Source organism: Cololabis saira, chromosome 3 (genome assembly GCF_033807715.1).
Source record: "Cololabis saira isolate AMF1-May2022 chromosome 3, fColSai1.1, whole genome shotgun sequence".
In the NCBI taxonomy this organism is placed as follows: domain Eukaryota; kingdom Metazoa; phylum Chordata; class Actinopteri; order Beloniformes; family Belonidae; genus Cololabis; species Cololabis saira.
Genome location: NC_084589.1, coordinates 26,521,269 through 26,545,149, shown reverse-complemented (window position 1 = coordinate 26,545,149; position 23,881 = coordinate 26,521,269). Strand labels below are relative to the sequence as shown.

The 23,881-nt window shown below is 40.0% G+C and overlaps 1 protein-coding gene across 1 annotated transcript; it reads left to right on the top strand.

The window, feature by feature from the left end:
• The first annotated feature begins 369 nt into the window (after positions 1 to 369).
• On the top strand, positions 370 to 11,793 carry trim46a (tripartite motif containing 46a). Its single transcript, XM_061718397.1, has 12 exons — positions 370 to 802; positions 1,676 to 1,934; positions 2,375 to 2,525; positions 3,317 to 3,515; positions 3,595 to 3,741; positions 3,827 to 3,922; positions 6,280 to 6,533; positions 6,689 to 6,810; positions 6,924 to 7,253; positions 7,956 to 8,185; positions 8,290 to 8,357; positions 9,445 to 11,793. Exons 1-12 carry the CDS (start codon positions 743 to 745, stop codon positions 9,887 to 9,889), a joined length of 2,361 nt encoding a protein of 786 aa, XP_061574381.1. The 5' UTR covers positions 370 to 742; the 3' UTR covers positions 9,890 to 11,793.
• Positions 11,794 to 23,881: the final 12,088 nt, after the last annotated feature.

Genomic DNA, 23,881 nt, shown 5'->3' with positions numbered 1-23,881 from the left:
GAAATAATTAAGTACAAAACATATTTAAAATCTTGCATGATTCAAAAAGCCTAGCATCTTCATAAGTATCTTTGTACCTTAATTCCTGACTGATCACTTGCGTTTTTTTTTGTTTTTTTATTTTTTTTTTATTTTATTATTTATTCCTTTTCTTTCTTTTTCGCTCTGTATCTTCTTTGTTTTGTTTTACTCATTGGTCGCTCAGTATTCTTTGATGTAAATGTTCTTCTGGAATGTGTGTGCCTTGTTTTTTGTAAAATCAATAAAGAGGTTGGGAAAAAAGAAAAAAACTTCACATAATACCACACTGCCACCTGGTGGCGTCATAAAAACAGGGCCACAAACGCAACAAACAATTTGGCATACTATAGTCTACAGTGTTTAACGTGCCTCAGGAACAGTCCAAAAAATGTCGACACGTAGCTTCGATATTTACGCGTTTAGGGGCTAATGTTAAATGAAGAAATACGAGCACCCCCCGAGGAACAGCTGATCCATTGAGCAGGACCCCTGAAACACCGCCACCCCTCTCAAGCATCGATCCGCGGCTCCAGACAGACGACACAGATTCGGCGTGTGTGCACCAGCACTATCCAAGCAAAGCAATTTTTTGTGGTGACGCTCCACTAGTTTGAGGCCTGGGTTTTGGTTTGGCTTCACCGAGAAAGCTACGATAACCTGCTTTGGCCGTCTCCAGAAAAGGGGACTCTTTATTTCCCAAAGACCCTTATATCGACAGAGAATGTCAGAAGAGGATTTCCGAACCTTTACCTCGGTCATGGACGCGCTGGTTCGCATTAGTGTAAGTGTGACGCTGATTTTATTAGCCATTTCATCCATGCATGTGTATTTTTATTTCAGACATGATATACGCCTTTTGACAAAATAAATATTACGTCTCGATTCGTCTGGCTGAACAGGTTCTATAATTAAAGAATATGATGCATTTTCTCCCTTGTACTATACATACATATGCACACACACACACACACACACACACACACATATACCGGTGTGTGTGTGTGTGTGTGTATATATATATATATATATATATATATATATATATATATATATATATATATATATAATGTGTGTGTAATGTATTTATGTATACGTGTATGTGTGTGTGTGTGTGTGTGTGGGGCAAATTTAGGCCAATTTTGTATAGCGTAAGAAGGCACGAGAAGAAGGCATAGCTGATTCTCGTTGCCATAGATACGGGATGCTGCGCTTTGTAGTTGCAGCAATTGGGCCACCACAACCACCAAGGTGAGCGGGATCAAAAGGGGAAAAAGATCCTCTGCCTCAGTTTAAAACCTCCTTATCTTGCATATTTCATAATCATGTACAAAATCATTCACAAATTAAATAATCTAATCATCTGTATTTATAGAAAGTCTGGCAACCAAACAGCTACAAGTCAGGAAAAATATCTTTCTTCCACATTTGCCTTTCCTATGTGCTGTATATCACTAAACCACCTACACAGGTTCATCTTCTTCTTTCCCCCTGACTTTTGAACGTTTCCTTTTTTAAAGTTGATGGGAGAAGCTAAATGTAAGGGGGATTTGATTCGTTATATATATGTTAGTGACTCAGCTTTTACTTAATCTGACTCTTCTCTGAGTTCTCTTCTTGAACCTTCCCTGTCCTCCCCCTCTTTTCTCTCTTCCAGTCCAACATGAAGAATATGGAACTAGAGCTACTTTGCCCAGTGTGTGATGAGATAGTGAAGCAGCCTGTCCTTCTCCCATGTCAGCATAGTGTGTGCTTGCTTTGTGCGGCTGAGGTGTTGGTACAAAGAGGTTATCCCCCACCAGACCTCCCTCCAGAGCCTATCTCACCAGCCTCCACACCCAACACTCGCTCCCCGCGACAGCCACGCAGACCCATACCCAGAACGCCTGACCGACTGGAGCGGGTGCTCGGAGCAGGTGCAAGAAAAAGTTTTTTGTGTGTGTTATGACCAGTTGATTTGAGCTAGCAAGCATTTTAGCGGCAAGCTTTGCTCAAATGTGAAAGAAGAAACCACTGACCTCAGCATCCAAGTGACAAAAGAGTGATACTGTTGTGAAAAACGTAAAGATGATGATTTGGGATGACATCATTGCCCTTGAAGCAGACACATCAGTGTGCTGCTGTATGTCTAGACAGATATGTATGCAATTCATGATTTTTTTGAAATACATGTAGAGAAAATGCCATAGAAGCAAAAAAAAAGTCAGAGAGCCAGAAAAGACAGTGAGCATCTTTCTAGTTGTGGGTGTATGTAAACAAATACTATGTGCTCCACTGTGAAATAACCTGTATTCATAAATAAGACTCTTAATTTCCACTCTTTTTTTTTTTTCTTTTACACCTGTATCCATCTCAGTGTGTGGGTCGTATCCAGGGCGGAGACGGAAGGATGCAGCCCCTCCCCCCATGCTGTTTCCCTGTCCTTCCTGTCAGCAGGAGGTGGAGCTCGGGGAGAGAGGCCTGACAGACTGCTTCCGCAACCTCACTCTGGATCGCGTTGTGGAGAGGTTTGTGTGCACAAGAATTAGACAAATATAGCACATTTGCTGTATGAGACAGAATGTCAGACCAGGCATAGGAATCACTCATGTTGTGTTTTATCTTAGTAACTTATAGATGGAAATTGGAGACAACATACTCATGGCCCCTGAGAAAAGAAAATATCAAGCAATAAAAAGAAAGGCACTGTGTAAAGAGTCAAGTCAATACTGCTGTCTAAATGAGACAGCAAATCATTTGCTGGAAGGAGTTTCAATAATGAATCTCTCCTTTTACTCCTGATCAAAGGTTAAGCCAAAGAGCACTTTGCAGAGAAAGCAGAAAAAACTGCAAAGCACCGTGAGGCTACATCAGTAAAAAATTGCATTTTACTTTCTTCTTTCTAACCAAGTTATTTGAACAAGTTTGAGGTAACACTTTCTCATCCTCCTAATAATCCTCTCCACTAATCAGTTGAAATAGAGAAGATCAAAGTGAGAGTATGTGCATTTAAAAAACATGTGAAAGAGTTATGAGGATAGGCAGTGTCACAGGATGGGTGCAGCTGCCCCCTCGCGAGGCTGCAGGAAAGTGCGATGCTGCGTGTTTTACTGTAAATGATGCACCAGTAAGGCATCTGCTGCTGATATATCCAGGTCAGGCAGTGAAAGGAGTTGGATGGCAAACAATTGAAACAAAAACAGGACACTCTCAAATGAGTTCAGTCCTACCCTTCTTAGATTTACTCTTTATTTAATTATTTTTGTGCATATATGTCCTCCTTCAGTGAAGAATTCCCCTGTTAATGTCTGTCCTGTAGGTACAGACACACAATAAGCCTGGGCAGCGTGGCCATCATGTGTGGTTTCTGTAAACCTCCTCAGTCTCTGGAGGCCACTAAGGGCTGTGCTGACTGCAAGTCCAACTTCTGCAACGAGTGTTTCAAGCTCTACCACCCCTGGGGAACACCTCGAGCTCAGCATGAACACATTCTACCCACCAACAACTTCAGGCCTAAGGTTTGTCTGCTGTAATCTAGGTGTTTGTGCTAAGCAGTGGCTTCCTTGCTAAGGCGTCTATTGTGTCTCTGTTGTCTAGGTCCTCACGTGCACAGAGCACGAGCAGGAGAGACTGCAGTGGTACTGCCGTAGCTGCCAGAGGCTGCTTTGCTCACTTTGTAAACTCCAACGTGTCCACCATGGGCACAAAGTTTTGCCCATAGCACAGGCCTACCAGGCCCTCAAGGTGAGTGTATTTGGTCTCAGCTGTGTTGAAATCCTCATATCAGTCGCCAGCCACTCAGTCTCAACTGTACATTTTGGTTTTACAGGACAAGATTGCCAAGGAAGTCAGCTTCATCCTGGCCAATCAGGAGACCATACAGAGTCAGATCACTCAACTGGAAGCCGCTATCAAACTGATGGAGGTATACAGTTCCATCTCTCTGTATTATCTTGATCCACATGCAGCTGGTTTTGAAAGAGGGTCTAATAATGCTGTATTATTTTGGTTTCACTCTAACTAAGCAACCTGCATAGTAAGCAGGACCTCGGTCACTAAGATGGGGTTTGTATTATGCATTTGTTTGAGTTCACTCTCAGAAATGTTCTGTCATTGAACATAGTTAAGAATAAATGAAAAACTGCTCTATCTGCTCTATTTGAATCCATAACACGACGGGTGATTTGATAACATGATACACTTGGTTTAACTTTCTAGCAGTGAAGCCGTCGTCTGCCTGTACTATCACACTCAAACATTTTAATAACCATCTTCATATCAGAATTAATTATATAGTGAATAATTATGGCATTAATGTCCAACAGCATTATTTTATGATTATTTGTTATTTTAAAATGAAAGTATGGAATGAGCAAATTGAGATATGCCTGCCCTCCAAGAGATTTTAGTTCTCTTTTACTAACATCAAAAACCTTATTTCTCTTGTTTGCACAATATGTTGTTCTCAGTAATTGTTAGGAAATGCCAACTCCTCCAAATGTGTCCCCAGAATCAGCAGACAGAGGCTCCTTTAATGCAGCTGCCCAGCACTCTGACACATAAAATAGTTGGAAGAAGAAGACTAAAAGAAGATAAATCCTTTTCAGCGAACTGTTTTCCCTGTCTATAATGTAATTAAGAAATGTCTATTGAAAGAAATGGTAGAGTTCAAGTTAAGGTTTAGAAAACCAGAACAATCTAACCAGGACCTGGCTTATAGTAACACATTCTGTCTCCGCCTTCTGACTCCGAGGCATCTGTCAATTAAATTTGGTCTGTCTGACTCCGTCTGATCACCCTGGCCTGAAGAAACAGAGCAGGAAAAGAGAGAACAGAAAGAGAGTACCAAACAGAGAAAGGAGAGACACAGACACAATGGTTAGCTAGTTGGTGTACTATAGGGATGACTATATAAAGAGACAGCAGACACTGAGGTGGCCAGAGTGGGGGAATACGGCGGGTCAGGATGTCAGCATGCATCCAACAGACATCTATACAGACAGGTCAGAGGGGGGGACTGCAGGGCAGCATGCAGCTCATGAGGCTCTGGTCTGCAAACATGCACAGAAGAGAAAAGGAGGGGGCAGACCAGCACAACAAACTACAAGAACAATGGAGAACAATGATGGTTATGAGATACCTCTAATTAATAAATGAGGGTTGATCTGAGGAAAGGAAAGAGAAGGAGGGGTGTTGGGCACCGCCCAGTGGATCATGTTGGTTTCCCCCTGCAGCGTAGGTCTATAGCAGCATTTCTGTAACAAAGCTTTGTTTAAGACAAGCTGCTCTAGTCTTGTTCTGTAGCTGCAGCTAAGAATACTGACCCTAACACACTAGAGTTTACACTAACTATAGGCTTTACTAAACAGAAGTGTTTTAAGTTTGGTTTCAGTGGTGGAGGTGGTGTCAGCCTCCTGAACCCAAACTACCTAAATCTAGTATGCTATTGTTTATGTGACATACACTATTTCAAATTATTTCCTTTCACCATGCATTTCTTTATGTCTTTTTTAAAAACAAATGTTATTTTTCCCAATATAAGTGATTATAGTACCAGTTTTAACCATAAAACAGCAATAAAGCAGGACATACATCAAATATAGGATATACACAAATGAATATAAATTGTTGCTACAGATTTATCAACAACGCAAAGAATTACAAAAACCAGAGAGGAATGAACAAGGCAGATGCAATCATATACGACTGATTACACACATGTTATAGAAGTACTAAATCACTGTTTCCATTCTTCGATAAATGATATAAAAGGTTGTCATGTTGCATGAATATTAGGGCAGATCCTTGAAGAGAATATCTCTTCAATGTTTTGAGGCATTGCATGTTGTTTTGATCCAGTCAGAATACATCAGAAAAAAAGGGTCTTTCACTTTGAACAGTATGATCTGTGGGGCTCAAAGACAAAAACAAGTGATGCAAGTAAAAAAAAAAAAGAAATAATTCAAATTAGAATAACTTCAAAACATATATATGCAGTTGCAGGAGATTGGCTACATCTGTCACACCAGGGATCCGTAGGATCTAGATATCCTAATATTTGCACAAAAACAACATTAGCATATGGGTGATGAGGATTCATTCATTTAACAAACTGTCTGCCAGATTGCATCTGGTGTAAAATTGATTTTACCTATGTGTGATAAGAGCTCAAAAGTTTTTTCAGAAATGTTAAAAGACAAAAGGAAGCAGGTCAGAGTTTATCAGCAGCAAAACTTTCCCTGATTATCTGTGGATTTTCTCACTTTCTGGCGTCCTGTGCAGGCGAACAGTGCAGTGGCTCTGCAGCATCTGACTCACAGCATCAGGGAGCTGGGAGCAGCTGTTGCTGAGCGCCAGGGCTCCTTAGCTCTAGCCCTGGAGGGATCCCGCAGCAGAAGAGAGGACGCCCTGTCCACTCAGGTGTTGGAGAAGCAGGGCCTGCTGGAGCAGGCGGGTCTGCTGGCGTACTCTCACGAGCTGCTCAAAGAGACTGATGCTCCCTGCTTTGTACAGGCAGCAAGAGTAACACACAGCAGGTAACGCACGGCTGCCCAGCTGTACTCTGAGGACAAAAGGATGTACAATAGTGCTACTTACTTTTTGTTGATGTTGAAATAGTTGATCATATTTTAGTTTAATTTCTGCTTCCTTTCAGTTTCTTCTCATGTTTTCTGTGTCTGTCTCCCTGCAGACTGGTTAGGGCCATAGATAATCTGCAGTGCTTCTCTCCTGCTGCTGATACATCCTTCAGACATTTTCACTTGGATGCATTGAAGGAAGTTGAGCTCATTGAGAGTTTGGAGTTCATTAAAGGTTGGGTTTCATTTCCTTTTTTTCTTAAATATGACACATTTCAAAGGGAAATTATTGTTTTTCAGGATCAGTGACATGAACTGCACTTTTTTTTTTCCTTTCCTGCTTTACAGCTCCCGTCGCTCCGGTCATCGACACTCAGAAGACACTGGCTTACGACCAGCTGTTTCTGTGCTGGCGTCTCCCTCAGGACTCGGCCCCAGCATGGCACTTTTCCGTGGAATACCAGCGCCGAGCTGGAGGAGCTGGGGCAGCGTGGGGCGGCATCAGCTCCCCTAACTCTTCAACACCGTGGCTGCGACTGAACGAAGTGAAAGGGACCAGTGCCGTGATTGATCGTCTGCTGATGGACAGCGTGTACGTGCTCAGGGTGCGAGGCTGCAACAAGGCTGGGTTTGGAGAGTACAGTGAAGAGATTTTCCTCCACACGCCACCTGCACCTGGTAAGACACGCTCACTATGCAAGTGGATGCATCGGAGTATTTTGAGCTTGGATCAGGGGTGATCGTTATTTGTTTTCCGTAGTACTTTCATTGGATTATTATTTGAAAAATTAAAAATCATATTAGATTTCTTAAAATAAGTTGATGTGCTTTAGAAATTTAGACAAAAACAATTGCATAAGAGGTCATTTGAGGTGGATGTTGTTCCATTTTTGTCATTTTTCAATTGACTGACTAATGTTGATTTTTCTTTTCTCTCTATCCCTTAATATCCTCCATTCCTACCTTTTTAGTTTCTGCACAAAGCCTTCCTTTTTTGCTCTGCATTCCAGTGTCATCCCAGTCACATTATCTCTGCTTCTGTCTTTCTTGCTACAGGTCTGTCCTTCTGCACTTTCAAAAATTCTGTTACTTTTACAACATTGATATTTTTCCACATAATCATTCTGCCCCAACTACTTATTTTTTCTCAAATACAACTTCTTGAAACATGTTTCATTCTGTTAGTAAAAGTCACTTTTTCCACTTTCTTCTCGAAACCAATCTCACCTTACATTAAATGTTCACCTTCCAAATCCTTATGAAGAGACACGCTGTAACGTCACTCCGACCAAACTTTTTTCACCCCTTGTCCTTTCTGTCTTTTTTTCTTTTCCTTCTCTCCTCCTCTTTCTGGTTCACTTTCTTTTCCTTTCCTCTCAGTCTTGAATTTCTCCTTGGACTCTCGCTGGTGTTTGCATGCGGACCGCTTGGCACTGGGGAAAGGCCAGACCTACGCCCGCAGCGTGCCAGGCCTCTCCCTCCTGCACGCCGCCGACCGCACCCTCACCTCTTGTCACTTGTCGTCTGACCTGTTGGTGGCAGACTTGGCCGTCACTGAAGGCAGACACTACTGGGCGTGCTCTGTGGAGCCTGGGTCCTACTTGGTGAAGGTGATGGGAAATCTTTTATATTTTTAATTTATTATAAGCAGGTGAATTGTATATATGGAAACGGTTTTACATGACTGCAGCTGTCCTGTTCATCTCATTTACAGGTGGGTGTTGGGCAGGAGGCTAAGCTACAAGAGTGGTTTCATCTCCCCCAGGACATGGCAAGCCCCCGGTAACCAAATATAACTTTTAAATGTATTATCTGTAAAAAACAGTGTGCTTGTATAATATCCATCATGCCCCCTTTGCAGAGGGTAAAGAGAATTATTATTCAAGCTTTCATTGTCTTTTTTTAATATATTTTTGGCCATTAGAGTGCAATATATCAACATGTACACATAATTCATTCAGTTTCATTTAGATTGTTCTAGCTTATATAAAAAAAAACATTTAAAGGCATTTTACATTAAGAAAACAAACTGGTTTGACAGAACTAGAGTCAGGCAGAGCATCCATCTGCCTCAGCTGCTTTGGAGTGAAAAAGTAAGGGAGAGAAAGACAACAATAAAGAGAAGGAGATAGAGACAAAAAACAGTGGGCAGGTTGGTCAGGCCCCGCGCTTCAGATCAGAGACATGCAACTCTGGAACCAGATATGCCTGCAAAAAGGTTCAGGGAGAGGAAAGGCACCATCTACAGAAGGGGCAAACACAAAGTTATGTCTGGCAGTATTGGCCTAAAAACATGGATAACAAAAGGGAAGATGGCTGAATCGCCAAAATGGTAGCTTCCTCACTTGTCTCCGAAACTGACACTACAAGAAATGATGGACCTTTGTCCTTATGGGCTATATGAGAGGAAAATTCTGTTCTGGATTCCACAGAGAGTTAATGAAGACAAGGTAGAACTGGTGAAATATTAAAATATGATCTCTCGATCCAGCTTCCGTCAGTACTTTGGCCTCAAAACGTCTGGGGGTCATTTTGGTGTTACTTGAGCATCGTGATGGCACGAGATTAAAATAGACTTACCGGTAGTCTTATAAGTAACAAAGAAATCGATTAGTTGACACTGCTAAAGGGATTTAATCAATACAGTGCAGACTTTGTTAGTAAAACCAAAAACCTGGATTGGCTACTCCACTAAGAAGAATAGATAAAAGAAGGGAGCTAATGGTGTAATTTAGCTGGAGAACCTTTACGCAAAGTGTTGTAACTCAACAAATCAACTCATCACTGTGTCATTTTTGGAAACAGCTGAATTTTCTGCCCTTTTTCTTTTGTCTAAATGAATGCTGTTCTGCCCTGTGCCTGCACCCAGCTGTGACCCAGACAGTGGCCATGACAGCGAGGCAGAGGACGGTCAAGACTCCCCTCCCTTATTCTTCCTCACCATAGGCATGGGAAAGATCCTGCTCCCACACGGACACAGTCACACCCAGAGCCAGGGGGACAGCCAGAGCCAGGGAGGCTTGCATTCCCACAGCGGCCGCAGCAGCATGCCATACCCTCACACAGCTCCTCTCCCACCCCGACTGGGGGTGTGTCTAGATTGTGACAAAGGACGAGTTTCCTTCTACGATGCGCACTCCTTGCGTATCCTGTGGCAGGGACACTTGGATTGCTCTGCTCCAGTGTGTCCAGCCTTTTGTTTCATTGGCGGTGGAGCACTGCAGCTGCAGGACCTTGTGGCCAATCGGAGAATTGAAGAGCTGCCACCGCGGAGGGTAACCATTCAAACACGAGCAACAAATAAATCAAAGTAAATAAGCAGTCAGTGGACAGAGTTCAGTGAGACATCATGTAGAGATAAAGGTGGTGTGATAGTTAATTGATCTTATCTAATGCTGATACTCGACTGAACTGTCACGGTTGAAATACAACAGTTTTTGTTTCCAGTGAGATGTTTGAGCTCCGACTAGAAATATCTGATGTTTTTTTGCATTTGCACTTGGCTTGAACGTGAAATCTCTCTGCTGGTTTATTTTTACTTTTCTTCTTCTTTTTTCAGCTGTTTTTCTCCTCAACTTAGCGGTTCTTCTATGGACATTGTGGCTGACATGATTTTAGACTATGCAGAATTCTGTTGACAGGGTGAGCCAGATTCCTTAAAAGCAGGTTGAAATCATGTATCGATAGAAAAAAAAAAACAACACTCCCTTTACGCAGGTCTCATTTTGACCCAGAATGATGGTACAATAAAAGTTGCATGCATGTGTAACAAAGACTCATAACTCTCATATATGCAGGTAACTGACTGTCTCCTCATGAAAACACCTCAGATGTACCCTGTGTCTAATTTTGTATCTTTAATTTTTTTTATGTAGCTTCAGAACTGTTATTATGATTCTAACTGAATTTGGATATGAATGTTTGCAGGTTGTTAAAGGTGAAGGTCTTCCTGTCTCTGAATTACACATGGGAGTCTGAAAAGACCTGTTGAGTCTTTTTTGGTTGGTTTGTTTTTTGTTACACTTCTGCATTTCAAAAGTACTTGTGGAGCTGCGTAATTATGCTCACAGTTGCCTTTGTGCTTTCACATTACAATACAAGGTTTCTGAATGAAAGATGCTTTTTTTGCACTCATTCACTTGTAAACATGCGAATGCAGTTCAGTGTTTTAAATTTTAAACTAAAGTCATGAATGTCTAGTATATTAAAAAAAGATGTGATGTCTGAATAATTTGCAAATAAATATTTACAATTTCTTAAAGGCGCATCTTAACGGGAAGGTGATCAGCTTAGGAAGACGGCTCCTATTTTCTAAACTTTGGTTGAATCTAAACTAAGGTTTTCTATAGTTTTTTGTTTTACAACATTATCTACAGTATTTGTTTACTACGGTGTCATATAAAAGCCCATTAAACTTATTTAAATATTATCACAATTATATTTTCCAACTGACAATGGCTTAGACTGTATTTGGATAAGTGATGTGGTTTTCTTGTGGGTAAGGTGTGTGTTTGAGTCCTGGCTGAGCCTTTATTGCTCTTACATTTGTTCTCCATGTTTGTTTATTTGTCTCCATGAAACGATTGTCCCAAAGTACCCTGACTAGTCCCCCGAGGACGAAGATACCCAGGCTGAATGAGGCACAACCACAAACCATGCAGATGCTTTTATCTGTCTTTCTGTCTTATGTGTTCAATTTGAGTTATTTTACTTCTCTTCTCATTTTGTGGTCATTTTAGAGTGTTTTATGTAGCATTGGTATGATTTGTGCAGCTTTTTGCCATTGATTGCATTTCATAGGGTGATTTCTGTGCCAAACTGGTATTTTTATGCATCTTATTCACCACTTTGTCTTTTACTTAATTAATGTGTTTCTCTTTTTGGTAATTTTCCATTATATTTTGAACACTTTTGCAGCTTTTTATGGTTCTTTCTTTGTTCATTTGTGGTTTCTCCTTGTTGTATTTTACATATTCTCAGTAGATATATCCTCTGTTGTCTCAGTTTGCTTTATGTTGTGTCTCTAGAGCACATATCCAGGGTAACGCCCGGGTCCTTCAGGCCCTGATCCTGCTTGGTAATCCCTCCATGAATGTCCACCTTGAGTGAATTTCCTTTGACTTGTGTGCCAGCACAGTACTTGAATGCGTTCAAACTGTAGTGTTTCACATTTTAAAACTCCAACCTTTGATTTTGACTTGCAAGCATAATGTTTTAACCATGTCATTAAAAAAAGACAATAAAAGACTGAAAACCATAAAATGGGGTCAATTTGTGTTAAACGCAGAACACACTTGAAGCTATTATTTTGAAAAGGGAAACGTTTATGTATTTTTACCAACTTCAATTACGGTAGTCTTTTTACCTTTTTTTCCCTCACAAATAATGAGTTGAAAACCTAGAGGAGGCAGCATTGTAGTAATATACGGTACTCTTTGTAAATACTATGAATTCTTAAAGTGAAGGTCACTCCATTGGTTTTTTTTAAAGATATCTGAACAGAGGAAGCATCCTGGATGAATAATAAAAGGTCAAGTTGCTCTTGAGTTGACTTTTTTTCATCTTCATCTTGATGGAGAATCTGCACAAAAGGTGGCCAGCATGTCCATGTGGGCTCCATCGGGATTAAAGGAGGGTTACTTGAGTGGACTTGGGCTTGAAACGGGCAAATGACACAGGTCTCATATGGTTTCAGTATCTAGGGGCACCAAATGGGAAACCTATGTGGGCCAAATATATGGACCCCGTAAGATAGATGTGTATTTAAGAGGATTGTGCCAATAAAAGGGGAAGATTTTGTGAGTGCCATATAATTTCAGTAACATACACATCTGTAAATTAACCACTTTGGCTACACAAAAAACCCAGATACATTCTACTGAAAGTCCAAACAAAGGTAGGCCCACCAAAGAACAGGTAGATAAACAAATGTTGAACCCTTTTTGTAGCTCACTTTTAACTCATATGCTGGTTGGGATATTCATAATTTGCTTCCCATGATATAAATAAGTCAGAAACCTTTGTGTGTGTATTTTTATTGTAGTTCTTTGTATTTTTCTCACCATTTTCCTCACCATCTGTCATGTCAAACGAAATAAAAAAAACAACAGGTTTTGATTAGGGTAAGGGTTAGCCTGGGTAACCCTGAAGTTGTTGCCTGTGGTGTAAAATTGTCACATGATTGTTGACTGTAAACAACAATTTTGGAGGGATTATAAGAACAAACTCACTTTGTTTAAATATCATGGAGAAAAAAAATATCACAAAGAGATTGTGATGTCAGTGTGCGTGTAAGGGCAAGTGTGCTCTTAATCACTCAAGTGTGCCAGAGCTGCTTGAAAAAGTGCTGTAGGGTTCAAATATAATTCATCTATTTTGCAGAGGCGGGCACACCTGATACCGGCAGTACAGGTGAAAGGTCGGCAGAGTCTTCAACAGCGTGCGATGTGTAAGCTCCAGACAAAGCAAGCTGAGCAAGTTGAATGAGTGGTTAAGACATCTGCTCTAACAAGCTGTTATTACCCAGACAAAGTGACATAAAGAAAGGGAAAAGAGATAAGTGGATATTAAGTAACGTAAGAAAGGCATTATTTTCACACCTGAGGTGCACCATTGACTTGCAATGTTAAAACATTACCAATAGGGGGAAACCTTGCCTGAGCTTTTTAGTTTTAATTCTCTTAAGACTTTAGAAGAGAGAAAAGTCAACAAGTGCACCATGTATAAACTTGTCTGGCCCTAATTGTGTGTTGACACGATACAAGTTGCGGGGAAATTTCAGCATCTGTTTGGTTTTCCAAGTCAATCTCTGTGCTGAAAAAATAGCCATCTTCCTTTCCTCATTCATTCTCTTCTGCATTTTGGGGTTGTTTTTTGACAATCTACATCAACCATACTTAAATAAATGTACTTTAGATTACAGAAACACTGTTTCATCTGCTGTGTTTTTTGTTTGCTTGTTTTTTGAACAAAAATGCACTTCCACGCTAATAAAGAGTGTCACATATAACAGTAGAGAAAAAAAAGGACCAGACTAAAAAAGAACAAAACAAAAACCCATTGGTCCACACAAAACATTTTACTTTTTTTTTCTTTACTCTAAACGTCCCATGTGGGTTCCATTGTAGTCTCACTATATCCCAGTAATAGCACACTTAACACACCTTTAACAGAAAAAAACCTCCTCCCACAAGCGCTAAGGCTGTTTGTGTGCTGTTCATTCATGTGATTCACTGGAATTTCCACCAGGATTTCCAAATGGCTTTTATGATAGATTTCTGCGTAAGATAACATTATTAATAAATCAACCTGGTGACATCATAATTGGAGAAAAGGTGAATAAAACACCAAACCACAGGGTGCTGTCTGGATGAAACTGAAATGTAAAGAAAGCAGTTCATGTCTAAATCAGGTTTTTCACTAAACAAATGTTTCAATGTAATTCCACATGGTGACAATCCATCTGCATGGAAAGTCAATAAAGCTGTGCATCAAGTCCTGATTGATGCAAATGCTGAGTGCAGTCCAGAATAATTTCCATGAGACATGGTTTGCTTTTAGCTATGTGTACAGTGCAAGAAGCTACATACATGTTTACTTATGCAAGCACAAACTCCTTGAAGTAAATGGATCAAAACGAATTTTTCGTTTTTCACTGCACCAAAGTCAACATGCACTCCAATTTCACCAGGCGAGGTTTCTTTTCGAACACGTATCTAAAACCACTGTGACACCCACAAATCCATCGCATGTGTGTCTTCTGGATGGATGCCAGCGTGGAGGAGGCGAGCTCAGACAGGACCAATGCTCCTCAGGTTATGTGAGTATTTGTCTCACTAGATGTCATTTTTAAAATGAAAAAAAGAAAAAAAAACATTAACTTGTCAAAATCATTAACTTCAGGGTGATTTTGCCGTTTTCTGCGGAGCTTTTAACAGAAACAAAAAACCATGAGGATTACTAGAACTTTAACTGAGTTGTATAGATAATCTATGTTTGACACATGATGCTGTTGTTGGATCTGCTGGAGGGAAGCACAGCTTTTGAATCTCAGACATGTGTTGCTGGTAAAGCAGAACGATTCCTGACAGTTGATTTATATCAAAAGTGAAATGTGTATGTTCATCCCAGCCAACAGTGTTTTGGTCCATAGGCTCTCCTCTGACAGCTTAATGACTAGCTGCCCACAGATCACTCCACTCCCTGCTCCAGTTGAAAAGCAGGAGAGGCAAGGAGGAAGCAAAACAATCTGGAAGTCTGACAGGACATAGCAAAGCCACGGTCGAACCCTAAAGGACACACCCAAGGTTCTGGCTGTTAAACTGCACAGAAAGGTCTTCGAGCAACAGCCAACGACAGTGAACAAGCTGAAGAGTCTCTGTGTGTAAAAAGGGAGTTGGTGTTGTGACCTGCGATGCATGTGTGAGCTATCTAAGTTATCTATGCAAGATCTGGGGTGCAATCCCTAATTCTAAAAACAAAAAAAAGGTAGCAAAGGTGGCAGAACTAAAAGGCGTTGTCAGAGCCCACACCCACACACACCAAACAAGAACTGAAAATGAGAGCCAGAATCCTGAGCTACTGCAACTTAAATAGCCAGCAGCCCGTCAATCCAACCCAGATGAAACCATTCATCAACTTCCTGTTTGCCATCTTTCACTGGAAAACAGCCTCAAGAAGTACCAGAAGGTTGTCAAATTAATGCAGGGGCCTCTTTCCACCACTTTCCAGTGGTGCAACTGATAAGGTTTGAACTTCTTGGAGAACTTTACAGGCCTTGCCACACCATTACCATCCTTTTACAGCAACAACATGACTCGCATCAACTTGCAGCTGAAAGGGGACACCTATTAACTGAGGAGGAGCAAGAACAGGAGCTGAACGTAACCCCTTTACAGTTGTATACACCCGACACTGTTCTGAGGTAAGGCTGTCAAAGCCTCCTGTGCTTTACCAGTAAAAATACACTGCAGCAACAGTTCTGTCAGTCTGACGATCCTCTCCCATCAGCAAGACGCTCAAACATACAAAAGAAAGTATCTGGATGTTTCATTTAATTGCAGGAGCAGTTTCAGATGAATAGAAATATCAAAACCCTTATCCCTGAGGGTTCCAAAATCCAATTGACCTTCCTTAATCAAGCTTAGTTCCCGCTGCTTCAAGTCTATGCTTGTTCCGTTTTCCCTTTCAGAACCTCCAGTTCCAACTCTCTTTGTTGTTGCTGAAACTGTATTTGCAGTTTCTTCTGTTTATCAGAAGTTAGAGCATTCATTTCTACAACAGGTGTGGTTGGTAACTCTGAACATTCAAGGTCATGCACAATTCCAGATTCACACAAGTTAGCCTTTTAAATACCTAGGTGTGTGTGTGTGTGTGTGTGTGTGTGTGTGTGTGTGTGTGTGTGTGTGTGTGTGTGTGTGTGTGTGTGTGTGTGTGTGTGTGTGTGTGTGTGTGTGTAAACCCATCCAAGACAAAAGAGCTTGCTGCTAAACCTACCAAGGGGTAAAGCTCCAGCTTACTAAGTCACCAGCAACCACAATGAGCACTCAACAAATACAAAATGGCTCCAACCAAACACTGCACTAAACAAAATGTCTCTCAACTGACATGCCAACCTGTCAAGCATGACAACCTTATAACCAACAGGCAACCCAAGCAACAAATACCGCAATGTTATCCAAAATACAGAACCCACCAATAAGATTTAAACATTTCCCGGAGAAAGCCCCCATTTGTGTCACAGCCCAGCTCAAAGGCAGGACAAAAGGATGTAGGATATTTAAAGTAGAGCTTTCGTTAACACAGCGCATCCCAAACAATAACTGGAAGAGAAAATGAGCGATATTCAGAATCCTGGGCTTCTGATGGCTGCAACTTAAAAAGCCAGCAGCCCATCGATCCAACCCAGATGTCTGCCCTTGTACACGGGAAGACAGACAGCTTCAGGGGGGTATCAGAGGGTGGTCACAGACTCATTTGTTGCTTCTTGAAAGACTTGATCAAGAATACGTGCTGCACCAAGTACACTTCCAAACAAAGAACACATGTCTGTGCATGTACACCATTAAAACATGAGCTAAGGACCTTCAGCTTGAAAGCTGATACTTTAATTGGGACTTTTGTGTAGTATGTATACTTTGACTTATATTTCTTTGCAGACAGAATTAACCCTAATTTTTTTTTCAGCAAATTGTATTTAACAATTTAATAAACATCCTTTTTTTTTTAAATGTATTTAATTGGATTTTAGGCCTGCAAACATGTTCAAAAATTAAACCTTGTGCCAATGTGTAATGAACCAACTCTTTTCACAAAATGTAAAAGTGTGGCAATGAGGATGACATGGAATTAAGTGTTTATGTTACTGTTTTGTCCATTAAGTAAAACAGTACAGGTTTGTCATTATAACATTTTGTTGCAAAATTCTCCACTGGGGGCAGGTCAGGTCTGCAGGCTGACCAGTCCAGTATGTGTTGCCTCGTAGTTCATCATTCTTGCCTTTGTAGGGTGTCTTAAATGTTGTGGTTTTTCCTTTGTTTTTAATGGATTGTCTTCTTAAAAAAATCAAGAATACCCCAGGAAAATATGTTGTATTGAAGGAAGTACAGTATATGCAGCTATAGTATTTCAATGTACTGTATCTTTCTACATTGAAATTCGCATGACAGAAGTATTGACCTTTGTCTAGGACACTTATACAACCCCATTGGATTGCATTTGATTCAATTTAAGTGATTTATTTTCCTTCTTTCTTAGTGAAACATGTTCATCTTGATTGAAACCTGTGTTTTTCTCCATTTGTTTAGATTTGTTTGTGTTTATGTATTTTGTTTTGCACCGTATTGTTTGCATTTTAACTAACAGATGCATGACTTTTGGTAAGGGGAAAGGAAGAAAGAAGAGAAAGGAAGAAAGAAATAAGGAAGTAGGGGGGGGGGGGGGGGGGGGGGGACTGACCATGGGAACAATAAGATAAACAAGTTGAGGGTTGAGGATGGCAGAAACTGTTGGTGTGGGTGGGGGGCTGACAGGAAAACTGAGAGAAGCACATTCCTTTTCATCCCTAATTCTCTTCAAAACAGCAGCTGGGACAGGTGTGCTTTTACTGATGCTAGAATGTGCACAAGCTGCTGACTGCTTCCCATTGTGTGTGTGTGTGTGTGTGTGTGTGTGTGTGTGTGTGTGTGTGTGTGTGTGTGTGTGTGTGTGTGTGTGTGTGTGTGTTTACATGCTGAGTCTGCACACTGTTTGGCTGCAGCCTTGATGTTAGCTGAGACCTAGTGTAATTCTCTGGGACATAAAACCCTGGGGTCAAAATGTGCCCAAAGAAGCCCCAAAAAAGACATCTGAAGGCACAGAGTCAGTAGGAGTGTCTATGACACAACGTATTGTGCATACAGTGGGTGTGTGATGGGATTTAAAAGGATGTGTGCAAAATTACAAGAGTCATCTTGTGTGCGTGTTGTTTAAGGAGACGGTCTGTGCTACAGGAAACAGAGGGATCCTGTTTGTGAGTTGTACTCATTGTTCAGCTGTTTGCCCCCCTTCATCAGTGCAACTCCACCACGCTGACATGCACACACTTGTATACAAAACAGAGACCTCATGTTACAACTTGGCTACAATCCAAAGACGTGCACTGGTCACTGTAAGGACCGGGCTTTGATTTCCTGCCCAGTACTTAGCACATTGTCCCTTTACAACAAAACCACAGCTTCTAATGAAGGGTGTGTCTGAGCACTCCATGTGACTCCGTACATTGTGTTAGTAACATCTATCTCTTTTTACCAGAACGATGAACAAGCATGAATACTCCCTTATCTTTTCCATGGATCATCATTTAATCATATTTCTAAAACACCCGACCTCCCCCCACCACCCCATGAATGACTAATTTGACCTGTTTATGACTCACCTGTCTGCACTTTTCTCTCCCACGTTTATTTAATTTTTTTTAAGCAAAGCTTTTTGTTGTTCTATTCCTATTTCTGGCACCCAGAGGATGAACCTTATTCACTCTTGAAATCCCTTTTCTTTAATCTAGCCCAATTACAAGTTTGACTTTTTCCTTTATTTGTAATGACTCAAAAGAATCAGAGTCGCCTCAGACGATTAAGCCTAATGAATTAGAGTCATCACAAGTTAAGGGAAGTGTCTCAACTGGACTGATTATTACGTAATCAATATATAAAAAGATATCTGAATAATATTTGTTATTTCAATTTCTAAAGTGTTTGGAGGATCTGTGCAGTTTCAAAGTTATTGGTGCCTTAAAGTGAGTGGTCTGTAAAAATAGTACCAGATTAACTCCAATAGTACCAGAGACCTGAAAACATATTATTTCATAATTAATGCTTAAAAGGTCCAAATATATCCTAACACATTTGTCCCAAACAACAAAATGTAAACATTAAAAGTTGAAAGCAAGTTGTTCCAAATGAAATCTTAATAAGTAAAAAATGCACAAGTAATAAAAATGCATTAGTTTATGTTAACATAAATGTGGGATCAAAAAGGACATTTCTAATGGTTTTCAATGAGACCTATTTTGTCCTCAGGAACAAATGTGTCATTTTTTTGTGCATTTTAGACATTTTTAGGCTAATTCAAAGAACTGGGATGACAATTCTGAAACTTTGTAAAAATGAATATCTTCTGGCAAATTTGACCCATATTCATTCAACACAGTCAAAATGGTTAGAAAATAATACTACAAAAAACAAAGAAAGCTGAATTGCACAAAGTGTCCCCAGGATCTCTTAAGGGTTAAGTTCAACATGTATCTGTTGCCCTTTTTACATGTTAGTATTTCAGCATCATAGACTCGGTTGGTGTTGGGTTAGGTGGAAAAAAAATAAAAAAATTCTAGCACTGGCGTGACAGCACCCGTGTCCAACTGGACTGTCAGCAGTCTGACCAGCACTTATCCAGCTGTACACTCCTATGTGATATTGTGTTTGTGTTGTTCTTTCAGATGTAAGTTGCTTTGGATAAAAGCTAAATGACAGCAGTAGTAGTGTTAATAGAAGTAGTGAACACGACAAACATCATAAAAGCAACATGTTTGTAATTTCACAGAAAACACATTTGCATTGGAACTATGTCCAATCATTTCTAAAATTTCCCCCCAGCGGCATGTAAACAGAGAATACATAATTCATCTTTTGCTTTTTATAATTACTTGAATCACCTTTTGTTTTTTATATCTAAACACAATTGCATGTCATACCTGTTTGAGTAATGAATGATTACAAAAACATTCAAAACATACAGACTTCTTGATTGGATTAGAATGCAGCTGGTGGAAAAAATGTAGTCACATATCCACAAACTATGCAAGAACTGTACATTCTGATTCACCTTCCCTGGACAAAATAATCATTATTCCTTTGCCTGACTTGTGAGACATATGACTAGAAAGCTCTCTGCCTTATCAGCTCTGGCCAGTAAGAGCCAGTGAAGCATTTAAAGGTACGCTATAATTGTGAATGTAGAAAAAAGAAAGAAACAATACTGAGCATATTGTAAGGCAATGAACTAAAAGAAATAACTTCTAGTATGAGAGGGGGGTTCTAAAATGCAACAAAGTGAGAAAGTGACGAAGTTAGTGATTGCCTGGGTGAAGGGGAAACTCAGAATGTTTTCACAAAGAGATTGTAATAAATGCTGAAAAAGAAGATGTCTTTGCTCTGCAGCTTTGCACATTTTATACTCACTAAACAGAGGTGGTGTCGCACTGTAGCAATGAATGATTCCATACTGCCATTATGTGCCAGCATTGTGAAATAAGAGGGATATACAGATTCAAACCATAATGACTTCTGCCAGTTAGAAGGGGCATCAATTTCAGTTTCCATTCTGTCTCTTGCAATTTGCATCTTGTATGGGCAGTGAAAATGTTATATAAGCTGCATAACTGGGCTGCCTTGACAGCAGGTGTTTTAGGCCAAATCTTGGCTTCTTTTGGCAGTTATGGTTCAGTTATAGCATTGTCAAGTGTGATGTGGGCCAGAAGTCATAAGCTGGGCCTAACTTATATAATGCCAATTGTTGTATGGGGCATCATGTAGTCTAAACTGGCTGTGACATGGGTTGTGTCACATCTTGTCTAACCTTTATTTAACCACGACAACCTTGTTGAGATTAAAAATCTCTTTTTCAAAGCATCTGCATCCAGATGTGTGTGCCTCCAAGTCCTTCAACTTCCTTTTAAAAGGCATCCAACTGGATCAGCTCATTGAGTTTTAACTATTTTTGTAAAACATTTCAAGCTGAGGGAGCAGCACATTAAAAAGCCTTTTTCCCCCTGTTCAGTTCCGACCTTTGGGACGCACAGCAAAAAAAGGTCCTGGGAACAAAGACTGCAAGTTCCTGAACTTTTCTGACTGATTACTGATACAGATCTAAAGATAGGGGGGTAGAAGGCCAAGAACAACCTGGACAATGGGGACCATCCGACACAATCATACAACAAACAGTGATGAGTGAGAGATCTAATGCTAGTTATGAAACTCAAAGCATCATGATATACACTGTGAAGAGCATGTAAGCTCTGGGATGAAGCGTGCAAAGAAAAGGCACAAAGAAAAGGCAGATATGGCCCATGTCTGGTGGATATGGGGCTTAGTTTGAGTAGACACACCGACCCTTGGGTTGACATTGCCAAAACTGGGTTAACGAAATCTGCAGATGTGGGCCATGTTTGGGCCAAGCGAGTTCTTGCTGACAGGGTAAATCAGGCAGGGGGTCTCACTGGCACATAAGCTCATAGACATTTTAACTTTACCTACCTTCCACAATGTCTATATCTTTAAAAAATGTTCACCATTTAGGGCATAAGAGGACTCAATTTTTCAAGACCACTTTCAAGCACAACAATCGAACGTGGCTGTTTGTTCTTGACTGCCGTCAGCTGTGCTAAGTTGCACTAGCTACAGTACATGTCTCACAATCTTAGTTACAACCTAAACAGTAACTTTAAGATATAAGTCCTTATTTTTACATTAATTCACAGTGGACATTTTCTAAAACCCATAACACTGCCACATAATTCGTCGTTTCTGCTGATGCCTTCGTTACCTCACTTTCCAGTGTTTGGACAAAACAGGGAAAAAGATGGCTGATATCCATCCTAAACAATGTTAAGATTATATAAGGTTGTAAAGTAACTAAAATACAAGATCTAAGACACGTTTCTGCCTTAGTTCCATTGTTGTTACTTTTTAATACTGTTATTATGGCTTATCCAGATACATGAGTACAGATGACTAGCAAATAAATAATGTCCTCTGACAATATTTTCAACTATACGTTAGATACAAATGCACTTTTCTACAGCTGTGCAACAAATAAGAACAGCAAGAAACGTCTGACCCTAAAATGTTAAATGCGGCCAAAAACTACATTCAGGATGGGATTTAGTCAGAGATTAATTCATTCAGAAGAAACTTAGTCTTATTGCTATTTTTTTAGGTCACATCTGTCACAAAGCTTTTTATCCTTTTCTTTCTTTCATGAAAAAGCACCCTTTCCCCAACATCTTAACAAAAAATAAGCTCAAAGTGAAAACATTAAGTATGTGACTAAGCCTGCAAGGTTAGGTTTGTGTGACAAAAAGTTACTAAAGTTATTTTATTTTATTTTTTTAAATACTGAAGTAAAAGGCATGGGGTATGACGGTTCTTCTCCAGAATGAAAACGTATCTCTTGGGTTTGATTGTTTATTAAACTGTAAAGAGATGACTTTTGAGGGTCTTTATATCAATATATCAACATACATATATATATATATATATATATATATATATATATATATATATATATATATATATATATATATATATATATATATGTATATATATATATATATATATATATATATATATATATATATATATATATATATATATATATATGTATATACATACAACTTGAAAATTCCTGTGTCCATTGCAACAAAATTGAGAATTATATTTTAATCAATAATAAATCAATAATTCATTCAAATACATAATAATAAATACATCTGTGAGTTCACTTTCCATTGCTGTAACAGTGAAAGATTTCGAATTGATACCACGGTGCCTTGAATAATAGTGACCCCTCATGTGTTGAGATAATGTGCCAACACCATTTTTTCCTCTTGTTAACATATTTCTGTCCGATCAGTTGCTGTCAAGTGAAGAGTTACCAAGCCAAAAAAAGCGTAGTGCATGTCCAACCTTTCACATGAGGAATGTACACATTTTAGGCAGTGTAATTTCAGCCTGGACCATAGTTTTTTCCAAACCCCCACGGAGAGGATGTGATGACTAAAAACAAGTAGTTAAAGCAACTCATTCAGTCACTGAATTCATATGTAAGGTGAGGCTAAATGAAACCAAGTCCCACTGGATGAAGGTACACTGACTCATTTCGCCATCGCCTCCCAGAACTTCAAGAATCAAAAACAACTGCGTGAGCAACCTTACAATATACAGTATATATCTATGCTTACCACAAAAGTTGTGATTTACTGGGCAACTTGCCAGCTATCACAATGCCTCCTGTACCTGATATGAGTCGGTTAATAAATAGCCCAAATTTCCTGTGTGAATCCTCAGCTGTGTTGACATGATGATGAGAAACTGCAGCTGTAGTTGGAGAGATATAGATCACAGTAGTGTAAGTTACAAATAAGGACAACTATATTTCCCCCCTTGTTATTATTTTCCCAGATTTTTCGGTTTCCCACCTTTCATGCCCTGCCTGAATATCACCCCCTCCACCTCCACATGTCTCTCAGATTCTACATAACAATCAATCCTAGCGAAAACTCTGTGTTATCTCTGTGTGTTCCCTGTCAGGGGGTCGGTCCTTTGAGCTCAGGAAGAGAAGCTAATATAACACACACACACACACGCAGGATGAGAACCTCTGGAGCTGCCTTTCCCACCACTGCCTTGTCTGTATCAACACACTCGCACAAACAAGCTTGCTTGCACTGCTGCACCATCAAATAGGCTTTTGTCCCTCTTGTACAATCACCCCAGACACACACATTCAAACACACACTTATCTCCACACATCTGTGTGTAAGCTCATTACTGCCACCAAAACAAAACCTCCAAACTCAGCCACAGATCTTCCTACATGAGAGGTCAAGTGCAACTTTTCAACGGGAGGGGGGGAGACATTTCAATCAGCTATTAGGGGTCTCCAGAGGATGTGGTTAAAAAATGCAATTTATTAGGGCCCGAGCACAAGGGTGCGAGGACACTACTGAAATCGCACTGTTCATTATTTTTCCACAACGAAACAGGCTTTTT